The sequence below is a fragment of the Lepidochelys olivacea genome (genome assembly GCF_965140295.1).
Source record: "Lepidochelys olivacea isolate rLepOli2 genome assembly, chromosome: 8".
Classification (NCBI taxonomy): domain Eukaryota; kingdom Metazoa; phylum Chordata; order Testudines; family Cheloniidae; genus Lepidochelys; species Lepidochelys olivacea.
The window spans coordinates 87,389,625-87,407,454 of NC_140418.1; the positions used below are offsets into that span (position 1 = coordinate 87,389,625).

A 17,830-nucleotide genomic window follows, 5' to 3' on the forward strand; every position below is an offset into this window, starting at 1 on the left:
CTCAATGACTGGCTAGCACATGGTAATTTAATGAAATTTTAGTAAATTATTAGATTGGTAGCAGCCAATGGTTAATTTCAAATCCATGTTCAATCACACCGATTTCTGCAACTCATCTAATGAAGCTAAAATTTTCTCAACTTGGTCACTGCCTCAAGGCACCTTTTTTTTTTTAAAAAAAAAAAATTTGGGTAAACAGTAATGCCTAAAATTAGAGTGAAAAGTACATATTTTTCCTCTAAAACTTTAAAATGGATCTACACTCAACAGTGCAGAAAACTGAAGTTTGCTACAGAAGATCATCCTCAATAAGTGCTTTTTATTGGTCAAGTGAATATAGATTTATTTCAATGTGATATGAGCCTTTTGACACTGAATGGTGTTTTTCACTAAAGTTATAATTGTTCCACTAGGAAAATATGTTGCATATGCCATGTAGCTATTCTAACTGCAAACTCAATTTTAGTTCCCCATCCCTCTTGCCCATCACTATAGTATCTAAATACACTTAACTGCTGAAAGAGAAAAACCAGCAGCACACAATTCAGAAGCAGGACCCTTTGCGGCAAATTGCCTCAAAAAGATTAAACAGTGTGGCTATTCAGCATATTCCATTAAGGACTGATTGGATAAAAATGGCTTATTGCACCCTTAAGGTAGTAAGTGTAGTTCTGACAGGATCAGATTTCAGAGGTGAGCACCTGACACACAATGCTTTGTCCCCAATTCTTTCCACCCTTCATCATGAGGTATCTAGCCTAAGTATTCCCCTCCAAGTAGTTTGTCTAAGATGCCGAGAACATAGGCCATTTATGGCTTTGTAGGTCATTTATTTTGCCCAAAAGTGAATTAGCAGATTGTGAAGAGTATGAAACACTAAGCCCTGGTCTACACTAGGACTTTAGGTCAAATTTAGCAGCATTAAATTGATGTAAACCTGCACCCGTCCACACGATGAAGCCCTTTATTTCGACTTAAAGGGCTCTTAAAATTGATTTCCTTATTCCACCCCAAGTGGATTAGCGCTTAAATCGGCCTTGCCGGCTCGAATTTGGGGTACTGTGGACACAATTTGATGGTATTGGCCTCCGGGAGCTATCCCAGAGCGCTCCATTGTGACCGCTCTGGACAGTACTCTCAACTCAGATGCACTGGCAGGTAGACAGGAAAAGAACCGTGAACTTTTGAATCTCATTTCCTGTTTGGCCAGCGTGGCAAGCTGCAGGTGACCATGCAGAGCTCATCAGCAGAGATGACCATGATGGAGTCCCAGAATCGCAAAAGAGCTCCAGCATGGACCGAACGGGAGGTATGGGATCTGATCGCTGTTCGGGGAGAGGAATCCATGCTATCAGAACTCCATTCGTTTTCGAAATGCCAAAACCTTTGTGAAAATCTCCCAGGGCATGAAGGACAGAGGCCATAACAGGGACCCGAAGCAGTGCCGCGTGAAACTGAAGGAGCCGAGGCAAGCCTACCAGAAAACCAGAGAGGCCAACGGCCGCTCCGGGTCAGAGCCCCAAACATGCCGCTTCTATGATGAGCTGTATGCCATTTTAGGGGGTTCAGTCACCACTACCCCAGCCGTGTTGTTTGACTCCTTCAATGGAGATGGAGGCAATACGGAAGCAGGTTTTGGGGACGAAGAAGAACATGATGATGATGATGAGGTTGTAGATAGCTCACAGCAAGCAAGAGGAGAAACCGGTTTTCCCGACAGCCAGGAACTGTTTCTCACCCTGGACCTGGAGCCAGTACCCCCCGAACCCACCCAAGGCTGCCTCCTGGACCCAGCAGGCGGAGAAGGGACCTCTGGTGAGCGTACCTTTTAAAATACTATACATGGTTTAAAAGCAAGCATGTGAAAGGATTACTTTGCCCTGGCATTCGCGGTTCTCCTAGATGTAGTCCTAAAGCCTTTGCAAAAGGTTTCTGGGGAGGGCAGCCTTATTGCGTCCTTCATGGTAGGACACTATACCACTCCAGGCCAGTAACACGTACTTGGGAACCATTGTAGAACAAAGCATTGCAGTGTATGTTTGCTGGCATTCAAACAACATCCATTCTTTATCTCTCTGCGTTATCCTCAGGAAAGTGAGATATAATTCATGGTCACCTGGTTGAAATAGAGTGCTTTTCTTCAGGGGACACTCAGAGAAGCCCATTCCTGCTGGGCTGTTTGCCTGTGGCTAAACAGAAATGTTCCCCGCTGTTAGCCACAGGGAGGGGGGAAGGTTGAGGGGGTAGCCACGTGGTGGGAGGAGGCAAAATGCGACCTTGTAACGAAAGCACATGTGCTATGTATGTAATGTTAACAGCAAGGTTTACCATGAAAGAGTGTAGCCACTGTTTTATAAAATGTGTCTTTTTAAATACTGCTGTCCCTTTTTTTTCTCCACTAGCTGCACGTGTTTCAATGATCACAGGATCTTCTCCTTCCCCGAGGCTAGTGAAGCTTAGAAAGAAAAAAAAGAAAAAAAACAAAAATGCACTCGAGATGAAATGTTCTCCGAGCTCATGCTGTCCTCCCACACTGACAGAGCACAGACGAATGCGTGGAGGCAAATAATGTCAGAGTGCAGAAAAGCACAAAATGACCGGGACGAGAGGTGGCGGGCTAAAGAGAGGGCTGAAGCTCAAATGTGGCGGCAGCGTGATGAGAGGAGGCAGGATTCAATGCTGAGGCTGCTGGAGGACCAAACCAGTATGCTCCAGTGCATGGTTGAGCTGCAGCAAAGGCAGCTGGAGCACAGACTGCCACTGCAGCCCCTGTGTAACCAACCGCCCTCCTCCCCAAGTTCCATAGCCTCCACACCCAGACGCCCAAGAACGTGGTGGGGGGGCCTCCGGCCAACCAGCCACTCCACCACAGAGGATTGCCCCCCAAAAAAGAAGGCTGTCATTCAATAAATTTTAAAGTTGTAAACTTTTAAAGTGCTGTGTGGCATTTTCCTTCCCTCCTCCACCACCCCTCCTGGGCTACCTTGGTAGTCATCCCCCTATTTGTGTGATGAATGAATAAAGAATGCATGAATGTGAAGCAACAATGACTTTACTTCCCTGAAAGCTAACCACCCGCCCCTCCTCCCTTCAATCACGGCTTGCAGAGGCAATAGAGTGAACCAAGGGGCAGGGGGTTTCATCAAGGAGAAACAAACAGAACTGTCACACCGTAGCCTGGCCAGTCATGAAACTGGTTTTCAAAGCTTCTCTGATGCGTACCGCGCCCTCCTGTGCTCTTCTAACCGCCCTGGTATCTGGCTGCGCGTAACCAGCAGCCAGGCGATTTGCCTCAACCTCCCACCACGCCATAAACGTCTCCCCCTTACTCTCACAGATATTGTGGAGCACAAAGCAAGCAGTAATAACAGTGGGAATATTGGTTTCGCTGAGGTCTAAGCGAGTCAGTAAACTGCACCAGTGCGCCTTTAAATGTCCAAATGCACATTCTACCACCATTCTGCACTTGCTCAGCCTGTAGTTGAACAGCTCCTGACTACTGTCCAGGCTCCCTGTGTACGGCTTCATGAGCCATGGCATTAAGGGGTAGGCTGGGTCCCCAAGGATACATATAGGCATTTCAACATCCCCAACAGTTATTTTCTAGTCTGGGAATAAAGTCCCTTCCTGCAGGTTTTGAAACAGACCAGAGTTCCTGAAGATGCGAGCATCATGTACCTTTCCCGGCCATCCCACGTTGGTGAAACGTCCTTTGTGATCCACCAGAGCTTGCAGCACTATCAAAAAGTACCCTTTGCGGTTTATGTACTCGGCGGCTTGGTGCTCCGGTGCCAAGATAGGGATATGGGTTTCGTCTATGGCCCCACCACAGTTAGGGAATCCCATTGCAGCAAAGCCATCCACTATGACCTGCACATTTCCCAGGGTCACTACCCTTGATAGCAGCAGATCTTTGATTGCGTGGGCTACTTGCATCACAGCAGCCCCAACAGTAGATTTGCCCACTCCAAATTGATTCCCAACTGACCGGTAGCTGTCTAGTGTTGCAAGCTTCCACAGGGCTATCGCCACTCGCTTGTCAACTGTGAGGGCTGCTCTCATCTTGGTATTCATGCGCCTCAGGGCAGGGGAAAGCAAGTCACAAAGTTCCATGAAAGTGTCCCTACGCATGCGAAAGTTTCGCAGCCACTGGGAATCGTCCCAGACCTGCAACACTATGCGGTCCCACCAGTCTGTGCTTGTTTCCCGAGCCCAGAATCGGCGTTCCACAGCATGAACCTGCCCCATTAGCACCATGATGCATGCATTGGCAGGGCCCATGCTTTCAGAGAAATCTGTGTCCATGTCCTGATCACTCACGCGACCGCGCTGACGTCGCCTCCTCGCTTGGTATCGCTTTGCCAGGTTCTGGTGCTGCATATACCGCCAGATAATGCGTGTGGTGTTTAATGTGCTCCTAATTGCCAAAGTGAGCTGAGCGGCCTCCATGCTTGCCTTGGTATGGCGTCCGCACAGAAAAAAGGCACGGAACGATTGTCTGACGTTGCTCTGACGGAGAGAGGGGCAACTGACGACACGGCTTACAGGGTTGGCTTCAGGGAGCTAAAATCAACCAAGGGAGTGGCTTTACATCAAGGAGTATTTCAGGCAGGACTTCACGGAGGGTTCCAATAAGAAATGGTGCACCTAAGTTATTGTTCTTATTGGAACAAGGAGTTTAGTCTGGCCTCTGATTGATACATGGCTAGATTTACCTCGCTGCACCTTCTCTGTGAGTGACTGCAGTGTGACCTAGAGGAATGAGTCCCTTAGACGGGGGAGGCGGCAAATGAGTACAAAACAAATCTGGTCTATTTCTTGTTTTGATCCACTCCATCTATCTTTTACATATTTGGCTGGCAGCAGACTGTGCAGAAGGACTGCATGCCATCCACATCTCATGGCTGCTCGGCAGAAAATGGTACAGTACGACTGCTAGCCATCCTCATCTCTTGCCTGCCTGGCAGAAGATGATACAGTACGACTGCTAGCAGTCCGTATCGCCTGCCTGCTCACCATAAGACGGTTCAATAGGACTGACTGCAGGACTAAAGAGAATGACCTGGTCAAGTCACTCCAAATTTAGTCCCTGCGCCCATGTCTGTTCAGGCGCTCCCAGCCGACGTGGCCAGGAGCACCTCGGACATGACGATGACGGCTACCAGTCGTACTGTACCGTCTGCTGCCACAAGGCAAGGGGGTTGCTGCTACTGTGTAGCAATGCCGTACCGCGTCTGCCAGCACCCAGGAGACATAGGGTGACGGTTACCTGAGCGGGCTCCATGCTTGCTGTGGTATGGCGTCTGCACATGTAACTCAGGAAAAAAGGCGCGAAACGATTGTCTGCCCTTGCTTTCACGGAGGGAGGGAGGGAACGGGGGCCCGACGATATGTACCCAGAACCACCCACGACAATGTTTTAGCCCCATCAGGCATTGGGATCAACCCAGAATTCCAATGGGCAGCGGAGACTGCGGGAACTGTGGGATAGCTACCCACAGTGCAACGCTCCGGAAGTCAACTCTAGCCTCGGTACTGTGGAAGCGCTCCGCCGAGTTAATGCACTTAATGCACTTAGAGCATTTTCTGTGGGGACACACACATTCGAATATATAAAACCGATTTCTAAAAAACCGACTTCTATAAATTCGACCTTATTCCGTAGTGTAGACATACCCTAAGATTCTTGCTAGTTTACCCCACCTGAAAGGGGTGGTATGTTTTGGCCCTCAAGTGACTGAGATATGACAAGATCTGCATCTGAGCCCTGGTTTACACGATGAGTTTAGGTCAAATTTAGCAGCGTTAGGTTGATTTAACCCTTCACCCGCCCACATGACCAAGCCTGTTTTGTCGACTTAAAGGGCTCCTAAAATCGATTTCTGTACTCCTCCCCGGCAAGGGGAGTAGTGCTAAAATCGACCTCCCTGGGTCGAATACGGGGTAGCATGGACGCAATTCGACAGTATTGGCCTCCGGGAGCTATCCCAGAGTGCTCCATTGTGACTGCTCTGGACAGCACTCTCAAGTCAGTTGCCCTGGCCAGGTAGACAGGAAAAGCCCCGGGGAACTTTTGAATTTCATTTCCTGTTTGGCCAGTATGGCGAGCTGATCAGCACAGGTGACCATGGAGTCCCAGAATCGCAAAAGAGCTCCAGCATGGACCGAACAGGAGGTACTGGATCTGATCGCTGTATGGGGAGAAGAATCCGTGCAGGCAGAACTTCGTTCCAAAAGACAAAACGCCAATATATTTGCCAAAATCTCCAAGGGCATGATGGATAGAAGCTACAACAGGGACACACAGCAATGCTGCATGAAAGTTAAGGAGCTGAGGCAAGCCTACCAAAAAACAAAGGATGCGAACGGTTGCTGCAGGTCAGAACCCCTTACATGCCGCTTCTATGATGAGCTGCATACAATTCTAGGGGGGAACCCCTACCACTTCCCCACCACTGTCCGTGGACACCTGCAAGGGGGAGTCTCATGCAACAGGGATGAGGATTTTGTGGATGAGGAAGATGAGGAGGAAAAGGTTGAGGATAGCGCACAGCAGGCAAGCGGAGAATCCCTTGTCTCCGGCAGCCAGGAACTGTTCATCACCCTGGAGCCAATACCCTCCCAAGGTGGGCTCCCGGACCATGAAGCCAGAGAAGGCACCTCAGGTGAGTGTACCTTTGTAAACATAATACAGGGTTTAAAAGCAAGTGATGTTTAAAGATTAATTTGCCCTGAAGACTTGGGATGCATTCACAGCCAGTATAGCTACTGGAAAAGTCTGTTAAGTCTGGGGATGGAGCAGAAATCATCCAGGGATATCTCTATGAAGCTCTCCTGGAGGTACTGTCTGTGTTAGTGTCAGGAGAGTGATATCATTCATGGTCACCTGATTGAAATATGGGAAATTTGTTTAAGGGGACATTCAGAGGTGCCCGTTCCTGCTGGACTGTTTGCCTTTGGCTGAAATCATCTCCGTTGTTAGCCACGCGGTGGGGGGAGGCCAGTTCATGCTGAGCTGTTCATGTTTGGCTGACAGTGATCTTCCCTGATACTAGCCGCGCAGTGTGTGAGTGGGGGGCGGGGGAGGTGAAGCGATCATCCCAGAGAATTGGGGTGGGGGTTGGGTTGTGCTCCACATTCACCCTAAAACCACAGCCCCTCCTTATAAATGGCCAACCCAACAGGCTTTGCTTGGTATGGGAAAGGAGGACGCTGCTGTTTGAAACCATTCCCACATGTTATGAAGGTTGAAGAAGCCGAAACCCTTTGCCTTACCATGGCTGCCTGCAAGCCGAAAGTGTGTGATGTCTCACACCAAACCGGCAGGCACTCAATATAAGAGGCAAAATGCAACCTTGTACCAAAAGCATGTGCTATGTAATGTGAATCACTTGATTCAGTGTGAAATAGTCTTTCCTTTGTTCTCTAAAATGTATCTTTTTCAATACTACTCTCCCTTTTTATCTTCCGCAGCTGAAAATGTTTATACGCTCCCCCTATCATCTCTGTCCCAGAGGCTAGCGCAGATTAGAAGGCGAAAAAAAACACTCACGATGACATGTTCTCAGAGCTCATGCAGTCCTCCCGCATTGAAAGAGCTCAGCAGAATGCGTGGAGGCAAACAACGGCAGAGTCCAGGAAAGCGTTAAATGAACGCGTTGAGAGGAGGGAGGAGCGCGATGAAAGGAGGCAGGATGTAATGCTTAGTCTAATAGGGGAGCAAACTGACATGCTCAGGCATCTGGTGGAGCCGCAGGAAAAGCTGCAGCCCCTGTATAACCACCTGACCTCCTCCCCAAGTTCCATATCATCCTCACCAAAGATGCCCAAGAATGCAAGCTGGTGCGGGGGGAGGGGAAGGCTACGGGCACCCAGCCACTCCACCCTAGAGGATTGCCCAAGCAACAGAAGGCTGGCATCCAATAAGTTTTGAACTGTAGTGTGGCCTTGTCCTTCCCACCTCCCCTCAGCCACCACCCCACCTAGTGCTTCCCTCCTCACCTACCCCTCCCAGGCTACCTTGCGAGTTTTTCCCCTATTTGTGTGATGAATTAATAAAGAATGCATGATTTTGAAACAATAATGACATTGAAAGTGGTGAAAGTGAAGTGAACAATGACGACTCTGAAAGTGGTGATTGAAGGGGGGAGATCAGTTGGCTTACAGTGAAGGAGAGTCAACCACGGGGGCGGGCTTTCATCAAGGAGAAACAAACAGAACTGTCACACCGTAGCCTGGCCAGTCATGAAACTGGTTTTCAAAGCTTCTCTGATGTGCAGGGTGTCCAGCTGTGCTCTTCTAATCGCCCCGATGTCTGAATGTGTGTAAACGGCCGCCAGCAGATTTGCCCCAATCTCCCACCCAGCCGTAAACTTCTCCCCCTTACTCTCAGATATTTTGGAGCACACAGCAAGCAGCAATAACAATGGGAATATTGGTTTTGCTGAGGTCTACTCTAGTCAGTAAACTGCGCCAGCGAGCTTTTAAATGTCCAAAGCACATTTTACCGTCATTCTGCACTTGCTCAGCCTATAGTTGAACAGCTCCTGACTACTGTCCAGGCTCCCTGTGTACGGCTTCATGAGCCATGACATTAAGGGGTAGGCTGGGTCCCCAAGGATAACTATAGGCATTTCAGTATCCCCAACAATTATTTTCTGGTCTGGGAAGTAAGTTCCTTCCTGCAGCTGTTCAAACAGACCAGAGTTCCTGAAGATGCGAGTGTCATGCTATGTTTCCTGGCCATCCCACGTTGACGTCCCTTGTGATGCACCAGTGCTTGTAGCACAATTGAAAAGTACCCCTTGCGGTTTACGTACTGGCTGCCAAGGTGGGCTGGTCCCAAGACAGGGATATGCATTCTTTCTATCGCCCCACCACAGTTAGTGGATGGCTTTGCTGCCATGGAGTTCCCTATGACCTGCACATTTCCCAGAGTCACTAACCTTGATAGCAGCAGCTCAGTGATTGCTTTGGCTACTTGGATCACAGCAGCCCCCACAGTAGATTTACCCACTCCAAATTGATTCCCGACTGACCGGTAGCTGTCTGGCATTGCAAGCTTCCAGAGGGCTATCGCCACTCACTTGTGAACTGTGAGGGCTACTCTCATCTTGGTATTCTTGTGCTTCACGGCAGGGGAAAGCAAGTCACAAAGTTCCATGAAAGTGCCCTTACGCATGCGAAAGTTTTGCAGCCACTGGGAATCATCCCAGACCTGCAACACTATGTGGTCCCACCAGTCTGTGCTTGTTTCCCGAGCCCAGAATCAGTGTTCCACGGCATGAACCTGCCCCATTACCACCAGGATGTCCAAATTGCCAGGGCCCGTGCTTTGAGAGAAGTCTGTGTCCATGTCCTCATCACTATCGTGATCGCGCTGTCGTCGCCTTCTTGCCTGCTTTTGCAGGTTCTGCACATGCTGCAGGATAATGCGTGAGGTGTTTGCAATGCTCACAACAGCAGCAGTGAGCTGAGCGGGCTCCATGCTTGCTGTGGTATGGCGTCTGCAGAAGAGCACAGTTGCAGCGGAAGCGGTGGATGACGACAGATGTCACGAGAATAGATATTTATACAGAATGATGAGAGGACCTGTGAGGTAGAATTATGGCACCAGGAGAGCAGAGTTGCAGCGGAAGCAGTGGATGACGACGACGGTTAGCAGTCCTAGTGCACTGTCTGCTGACGGCAGTATGGCAATTGCATGGAAAAAAGGAGTGAAACAATTGTCTGCTGTTGCTTTCACAGAGGGAGGGGCGACTGACGACATGTACGCAAAACCACTCACGACAATGTTTTTGCCCCATCAGGCATTGGGAGCTCAACCCAGAATTCCAGTTGGCAGTGGAGACTGTGGGAATGGTGCGATAGCTACCCAGAGTGCAACACTCCAAAAACTGACGCTAGCCACGGTAGTGAGGATTGCAGGCCGCCAACTTAATGCGCTTAGTGTGGACATACGCAATCGACTGTATAAAATCGATTTCTAAAAATTGACTTCTATAATATTGACCTAATTTCGTAGTGTAGACATACCCTGAGAGGAGTATTCACTAGGCTAGAGATGACAGGTGTTATGCCTGGCAACTGACACCATAAGAGTGTTTAGGAAAACCAGTTTTTTAAAGTACTTCTCTTTGCCAACCAATGCCATTTTTCTTATTAAGGCTGAATATAAGCCAGCTACGTTTTCAACCAGGTCCCTGTTCTTCCAAGTACCAGGAGAGTAGGGTAATAGCTCTATTAGGTTCCAGGGAAAAGGAGACAGTTCAACATCAGCATATTCACAATTCTGTAATGCTTTTTACCACTGTATGATTCCTTTAATAGTTTACAGTAAATACAAATGCCAAAAAGTCTATCATGCTCAAGAATATCCTACCACAACCATCAAAGGCAGAGGATTCAGGATCAGCCCAAGCTTTTCATTCCAAAATGATGTACAGTCAGAAATACTCTCTACAATACATTGCTTTAGTATTCCCTATACAGTATATTAAATCTGAGAGGGGGTAGGTAGAGTGGGAATATTTTCTCCCAATAGAATCCTGGTTTTTCAACTATTTCTGCAGCTATAACATTGCTATGCGCAATGGGTCCTTGACTATAAGTCTAGTTTTAAAATCCCTGAATTGAAAACCAAAAAGCGTACTTTCACAGATACTTACTAACTGCAGGCAATCTCACTAGGTCATAAATTGAATTGCTGTTGCAGTTTGATCTTCTTACTACTGTATTTGACTAGTTTTCTCAAAGTTTTGTATTGGTGTTATGACTTTTATTTGACTTCTAAATACAAATATAAATAAGATTACTAGAAAACTTCATAGTCAAATTTTATTAACCAAAGATATGTATTTGGTATAATTTAATACGGTTTATACTGACTAGGAGAGACCCACTCTGAATTACTAATACCACAAAATGTACTTTGTCTATTTGACAAGCATAATATAGAATGAAACTGACAATTCATAGCACATGTTACAAAAATAACTGAATCGGTAATTTCGGTTTTAGCCCACGAAAGCTTGTGCCCAAATAAATGTGTTAGTCTCTAAGGTGCCACAAGGACTCCTTGTCATTTTTGCTGATACAGACTAACACGGCTACCACTCTGAAACCTGAATCAGTAATGAAACCTTACTACAGAACTCTTAAGTTTTGGGTGAGAAATAAGGAGAAACCACCATTTGTATCTGTGAATTAAATTCTGAATTATACTAGTGTCAAGGTTCCTTCCCCACTCTGAACTCTACGGTACAGATGTGGGGACCTGCATGAAAACCCCTCAAGCTTACTTTACCAGCTTAGGTTAAAACTTCCCCAAGGTACAAACTATTTTACCCTTTGCCCTTGGACTTCCACTGCCACCACCAAACGTTTATCTGGGTTTATTGGGAAAACATTGTTTGGAAACGTCTTTCCCCCCAAAATCCTCCCAACCCTTGCACCCCACTTCCTGGGGAAGGTTTGATAAAAATCCTCACCAATTTGCATAGGTGACCACAGACCCAAATCCTTGGATCTTAGAACAATGAAAAAAGCATTCAGTTCTTGAAAAGAAAAGAAACAGTAAAAAGAATCACCTCTGTAAAATAAGGATGGTAAATACCTTACAGGGTAATTAGATTCAAAACATAGAGAATCCCTCTAGGCAAAACCTTAAGTTACAAAAAGACACACAGACAGGAATATTCATTCTATTCAGCACAACTTAATTTCTCAGCCATTTAAAGAAATCATAATCTAACGTATATCTAGTTAGATTACTTACTAAATTCTAAGACTCCATTCCTGTTCTGTCCCCGGCAAAAGTATCACCCAGACAGACCCTTTGTTTTTTCCTCCCCCCAGCTTTTGAAAGTATCTTGTCTCCTCACTGGTCATTTTGGTCAGGTGCAGCGAGGTTATCCTAGCTTCTTAACCCTTTACAGGTGAGAGGATTTTTCCTCTGGCCAGGAGGGATTTTAAAGGGGTTTACCGTTCCCTTTATATTTATGACAACTACTGAACATTTTTGAAACAGCAATCAATTGGGTAAACAAAATACCAATCCTTTTACCCTTAAGCATAAATTACTGTGTTTGCTCATACCATTTATAAGCACATTTGGCACAAAGCTGGAAGTGAACCTATTATAGACACAGATCCTGATTAGTGTGACAAGAAGAAATTAACAGAAATACATTATGAGAGTACTCCTCATGAGGGTGCAGTTTTAAGAAGTTAGACATCAAATGCATCAACTCACATTAAACACTATTATCTTCTAACCCAATGTTTCTCAACGACTGGTCCATGGACCGGTGCCAGTCCCTGAGATTTCCTTTACACAGTTTAGGAAGGCAGCAAGCTGGTGCCTGATATCAAAGATTAAGAAACACTGTTCTAACTGATCTACACAAAATAAATCTGGGTTCGGAACCCAATTTCTGAAGAATAGGAAGGTCACAAAAGCCACCAGCACAACAAACCTGCATTCTTGATGACATCTCAGAAGAAGCTATACTGCATAAAGATCACTCTAGAATAAAGCTGAGGCACAGTGATAACAGGGTACATAAGTCAGTAATGAGCCCGTGACATACAAGGTTCTGTGAGAAAGGTACATATTGTAACCACTAAATACACTCAATCGCTAAAATAGCCCAGTAGCTCCTTTGCCCTGCCTTCTACTTCTTGAAGATAAAATCTTTAATGGACAGATTACCTCCCTGTATAAAAATAGTTAATGAATCAAAACTGGGATAGATTCAATATACATTGTTATAGTTCCACGCAACAGGAGCTTTAAAAAAACAAAATTTTTTTTAAACCAGTTTGTCCATTTTTGAGGGCAGGGAAGGAGACGGAATAGAAAGAATGGTAAAAAACCTGAGATCCAGATTTGCCACCCAGGAATTAACTTTCTGCGCACTCTACAACAATGAAAGTAAGAAAAATGTAAACTTTCCTCAATAGAAATGGTGGACTAAGCCTTAAACTCTAGAGGAAACTCTGTATTCTGTTGTGCCCTCAAAATAATCTTCACTGCAGTCTTCCTAGGCAAGGCTATTAGCACCACCTATTATTAAGATTACCCCAAACTTTCCATTAAAAAGCCTGTTTTCAGATGCTTATAGCTTTGCCAAACTTTAATTAGGATGACATTTTTTAATGCCAGGTGTCTTCCTGTGGCTGAACTATTGTTGGAAAACTTCTGTCAAAATGGTTCAGACATTTCTGAGAATTGGGTTAGGGAAGAATACCTAGGAAACTACACACAAAGTTAAAAGAATGCCAAGGTGACAACCTTAATTCATGGACTAAGAAGTCGGGAAACGTTAGTATTAAGGTTACTTGTGCAATCTTAATTTAGTTTTCTTGTGCATTATGATACAATTTTAATTACATGATCACATAGTATTTTTTCCACAGAAGCCCTGCCTCATTCAGTGCATAGTGTGGATCTGCTCTGGGGATTAATCAGGGTTGGAGAGAGAATGAGAGGGTTACCAGTAGGACCACTTAACCATGAGATCATAGTTTCTATTTCTGCAACCCCATGCCTCAATCACTACACACCTTCCAACTTCTGCAACAATTAAAGATGGAGTCCTACAGACAAGAGTCTCCTTTCATTACAGAATTATGATTCACTCCCAGAGCATATCTTAACTTGAGTGCTTACTTTGCAGTCGTAATAAATATTCTTTCAAAGTCTATTTGTGTGTAATGTGTAACTTAAACAGTACATGCCAGAAATGGATTTTAACTATGAAATCAATCTTAAAATGGACAAAATACTGTTGAAATAGACTGTTAAGATAAACACATTACACAGTTCTCCTAATGTAGTAAAGTACAAATATTTGCTTTGGCAATCTTTCATTTCTTCAATAAGAATGTAATGTGTCCCCTAGCGATAGTGCTCTGTCCAGGGCAGATTTTTATCTACCTCTGACAAAGACATGAACATTCTGTCTCTTACACTTTGCCAAAACTTGTAGTTTGTGGTGACAATAATGTACTCTTGAACTGAATGCGGCTGTCTGCGTGAATGAGTGGGGACCAATTAAGAACACGTAGGGCCATATACAAAAACAAGGGAGCAGATGAGCTCACCAGCAGGAAAAGATGGAGCTTCAGAAGTTATTTCTAGAAGAAACTACTGTCAGGAGCCCTCTGCACAGAAGTAGTAGAAGCACTAGACTAGTATTTGGGAGACCTAAGTTCAATATTCAATACCCAGTTCAACCAGACTCCCTTGAGAAAGTCATTCAAGAACCTATGCCTTAGGTTCTCATCTTTAGAGTGATGGTAACATCCACCTCATACAAGTCCTGAAAATATAAAATGAATTAATGATTGTGACAGGTAGCCATATTAGTCTGTATCAGCAAAAACAACGAGGAGTCCTTGTGGCACTTTAGAGACTAGTGTTTATTTGGGCATAAGCTTTTGTGGGCCAAAACCCAGAAAAAAAAACCCCCAGAAGTGGGTTTTAGAGACTAACAAATTTATTTGGGCATAAGCTTTTGTGGGCTAAGGTGCCACAAAGACTCCTCCTTGTTCTTTTTAATGATTGTGAGATGTTCAAATACAGTGAACAGGACCATATAACAACCTAAACAGATTTCTCTTGCTAAAGACTGCTAACTCCTTGTTACTTTTCTGGCACTTAAATATGATTTTCCCACATGTACAAATTTAAACATTCATATTTGACATTATTCAAATAATAAAAACCTGTCACCAACTTTAATGCAATTGTATTAATTCAATTAGTTTTCCTCTACACTACAAATTCCAACAGAAAATTGCATTAACATGGGGTTCAGATTGCAAAATGTCCATTTGAAAATAACACAAACACCAAGACCACAGAAAATCCTGTGCTGGAATATATGTACATATCCATCTAGGAGCACTGGAGGATTTTCTTTTTCTTTTCTTTTTTTTGTGCGGGGGGGGGGGGGGGAACCGGTGACAGGATGAAAGAAGCTTTGAGGTGATTTCCCCCCCACCTCCAATAGCAACTATTTGAAACTAGGTGAAAAAATTGATATGTTAGAAACCACCTGAGCGGAGACTAAAACAGGCAGTCAAAATAAAGGCAGTTTGTCACGATTGAAAAAAAAACATATCATATGGACATTACATATTATAATTACACACCCAAAATTCCACGTGGTGGTGACATCCATGATCTATGTGACAAAATGCATTTATTTTGACCTCATTTATTATATTAACCTATTTTTTTGAGTAACAAAGGCAACCATGTTTCACAAACAAAACTAGTACAAACAGAAGCTTGCAGTTTTCAGTCCTTTAAAAATAGCTGTTCATCCAATGTATCACAATAAGCGCACACACACACACAATCACCTGTAATAGTTTAAAGATTTTCCTCGCATGGATTTGGGATTCCCATTTGTGAGTTGGGCGGATTGTGTGTGTTAACGAGAACATGCATGTATTTCAAGAATTGTTTTAAATTTTTTTCTAAAAAAAAATAAAAGTTGTCATGAGTTATATTTTCATATAGCTGAGACCCTTTTACAAGTAATTGCAATCCACTAGAAGTAGACTGGAGGAATGGGGAAGTTACTCCCAGCAACACAAAGCACTATTTACTGAAGTTCTTAATTTTTTTTTTGATGTATGACCATCACTCAATCACTGGTTCAAAATTTACTACCCACCTTGCACCTTCTGTGTATTAAGGAGAGAAAATCCCAAATTTGTAAAGAAAAAAGCATTTTTTTTTAATGGCAGCTAACAGGTGTGCGGTGGTTCCCTATGTGAGGGACAATCCCACCACAGACGAGTTATCAGTTGGAGGCCCCTGGAACAGCCAGCATGCAAGGTGACGTGCATTTAGCAGGGATAACTGCACACAGGCTCAGGCCCTTCTCTCACGCGTTCATACCACTCATGCTATTACTGGAACATAAACCCAGCCGTGAACTATTCTGGCGCGTTCCTAGGCGAGGAGAAGCCGCCTGTAGGAGCTGACACACGCAGCTCTCAAGCGGCCCCGGTACCTCGCTGCTAGCTATCCTTTACGGTGGCTCGTCTACACAAGCGACAGGCTGCGGCGGATGTTAAAGCTTCGGCGGGAAGCCAAATCCCGCCGCCCCACGGCCTAAAACTTCACGGCCCAGCGGGTCTCTCAGCAGTAGGCGGCGAGGCGCGGGGTGGGATGGGAAAGAGGCGGGACGTTGCCCCGGAATGGAGGAGGGGAAGCCTGAATGGCGCAGGGGAGGAAGAGGACTTGGGGGTAGGGGGGCGCTGGCGGACTCACTCGGGAGGGAAGAGGCGCAGCTCCTCGATCTTGCCCAGGAAACCGAAGAGTGTCCGCATCTGCTCGGAGCTGGCGCTAGGAGAGACATTGGTGACCTGAATCACGTCGGTGCCGCTGCTTGAAGCCATCGCGCTGCCACCCACTCCAGTGCTACAAACACATCAGGGAGAGGGAAGAGCGCGTTAGGAACCGGGTAGCTTTCCGCTGTGTCCCCTGCCGCTTCCCGTCCGGGCACAAGCACGGGCCCCGCGCACAAAACAACCGTTGTCGGGCAATAACTGCCACCAGCTGCCCGTTCCACCAGCCTGCCCGGGCCGCAGACTAGTATCCCACAATCCTTTACTGCTCTTCTCTACGCAGGCGCGAGCTGCGTACTTCAGTGGTCCTGCGCAGACGCACAAGTCGCTTCTCCTACAGAACCCCGATGTGCGCATGTGTATTACCTGCACCTCTCCCAAGAACTTGCGGTTACTGCGCATGCGTACTAGTCAACCACGTCTTGCCGCGCTTGGTGCTTCTGCGCCCGCGTCACCCTGGTGCCTTGACTGTCCCGCGCGTGTGCAGTACAGGGAGCTACTCTGGAGGCTGGGCAGGCGAGACGGTGTCTGGGCGCGAGGGGGATTATCTCCGTTTCCCACTCCGGAATCGCTTCAACTGAATCCCCAGGGGGCGGAGAAAGTTCAGGCAGAGCAGAAGGCGTAGGGCCTAGTCTGAGGCCTGCCCGGGGCTATCGGCACAGAGCGCTCTTAGCTGAGGAGGCTGTAGCCTGGGTGGGCGCCCCCTCCCTATCCTTGAGGGTCCACGAGCCCTACAGCCGCAGGGCGCCTCCTCTGATCCTCCAGGACCAGCAGACCCTGCATTAGCAGGACAGTGCTGAGCGACCCCTTTCTCCAAATGACTCCAATGGGAGTTGAGTGTGGTCAGCAGCTGGCAAAGTCTGCTCCTAATTATTTTACTGTTGTCAATTTAAAGTAGACCTCCTAGGGTAGATATTGAACTGCAAGCAAGATGTGCACCGACACGAGAAGTAGACTACAGTATTTCATCTCAAATTTAAAATACCTGAATAATATTAATGTCCTAGTCATTTTTCAGTTCTAGAGTAATTCTTTTCTAACTCTTATGCTGAAAATGAAACCAGTCTTCAGCCTGAGCTTGTTGTAACTGAAGTAAACTTGCTGTAACTGAAGTAAATTTAATGGCCAACCCCTCCACTCTGAGTCTTCTCTTTTCCAGACTAAACAAACCCAGTTTTTTCAATCTTCCCTCATAGGTCAAGTTTTCTGGACCTATAATCATTTTTGTTGCCCTTCTCTGGACTTTCTCCAATTTGTTCACATTTTTCCTGAAATCTGGTGCCCAGAACTGGACACACATTCTTCAGTTGAGGCCTAATCAGCACAGAGTGGAAGAATTACTTCTCATTTCTTGATTACAACACTCCTGCTAATACATCCCAGAATGATGTTTGCTTTTTTTGCAAGTGTTACATTGCTTACTCATATTTAGCTTGTGATCTACTATGACCCTCAGATCCCT

General features: G+C 45.9%; 1 protein-coding gene across 2 annotated transcripts in view; it reads right to left on the reverse strand.

Annotated features, from left to right (window-relative positions):
- Positions 1–16,646, reverse strand: part of SRSF11 (serine and arginine rich splicing factor 11) — a 41,113-nt gene extending 24,467 nt beyond the window's left edge. The window contains exon 1 of one of the 2 annotated variants that reach the window (XM_084636715.1): positions 16,292–16,646. In XM_084636715.1, the coding sequence (XP_084492841.1) occupies positions 16,292–16,419 (128 nt within the window). In that variant the 5' untranslated portion in view covers positions 16,420–16,646. The remainder of the gene's footprint in view (positions 1–16,291) is intronic. The other variant, XM_084636716.1, reaches the window with a different exon arrangement.
- Between the last annotated feature and the right edge of the window lie 1,184 nt (positions 16,647–17,830).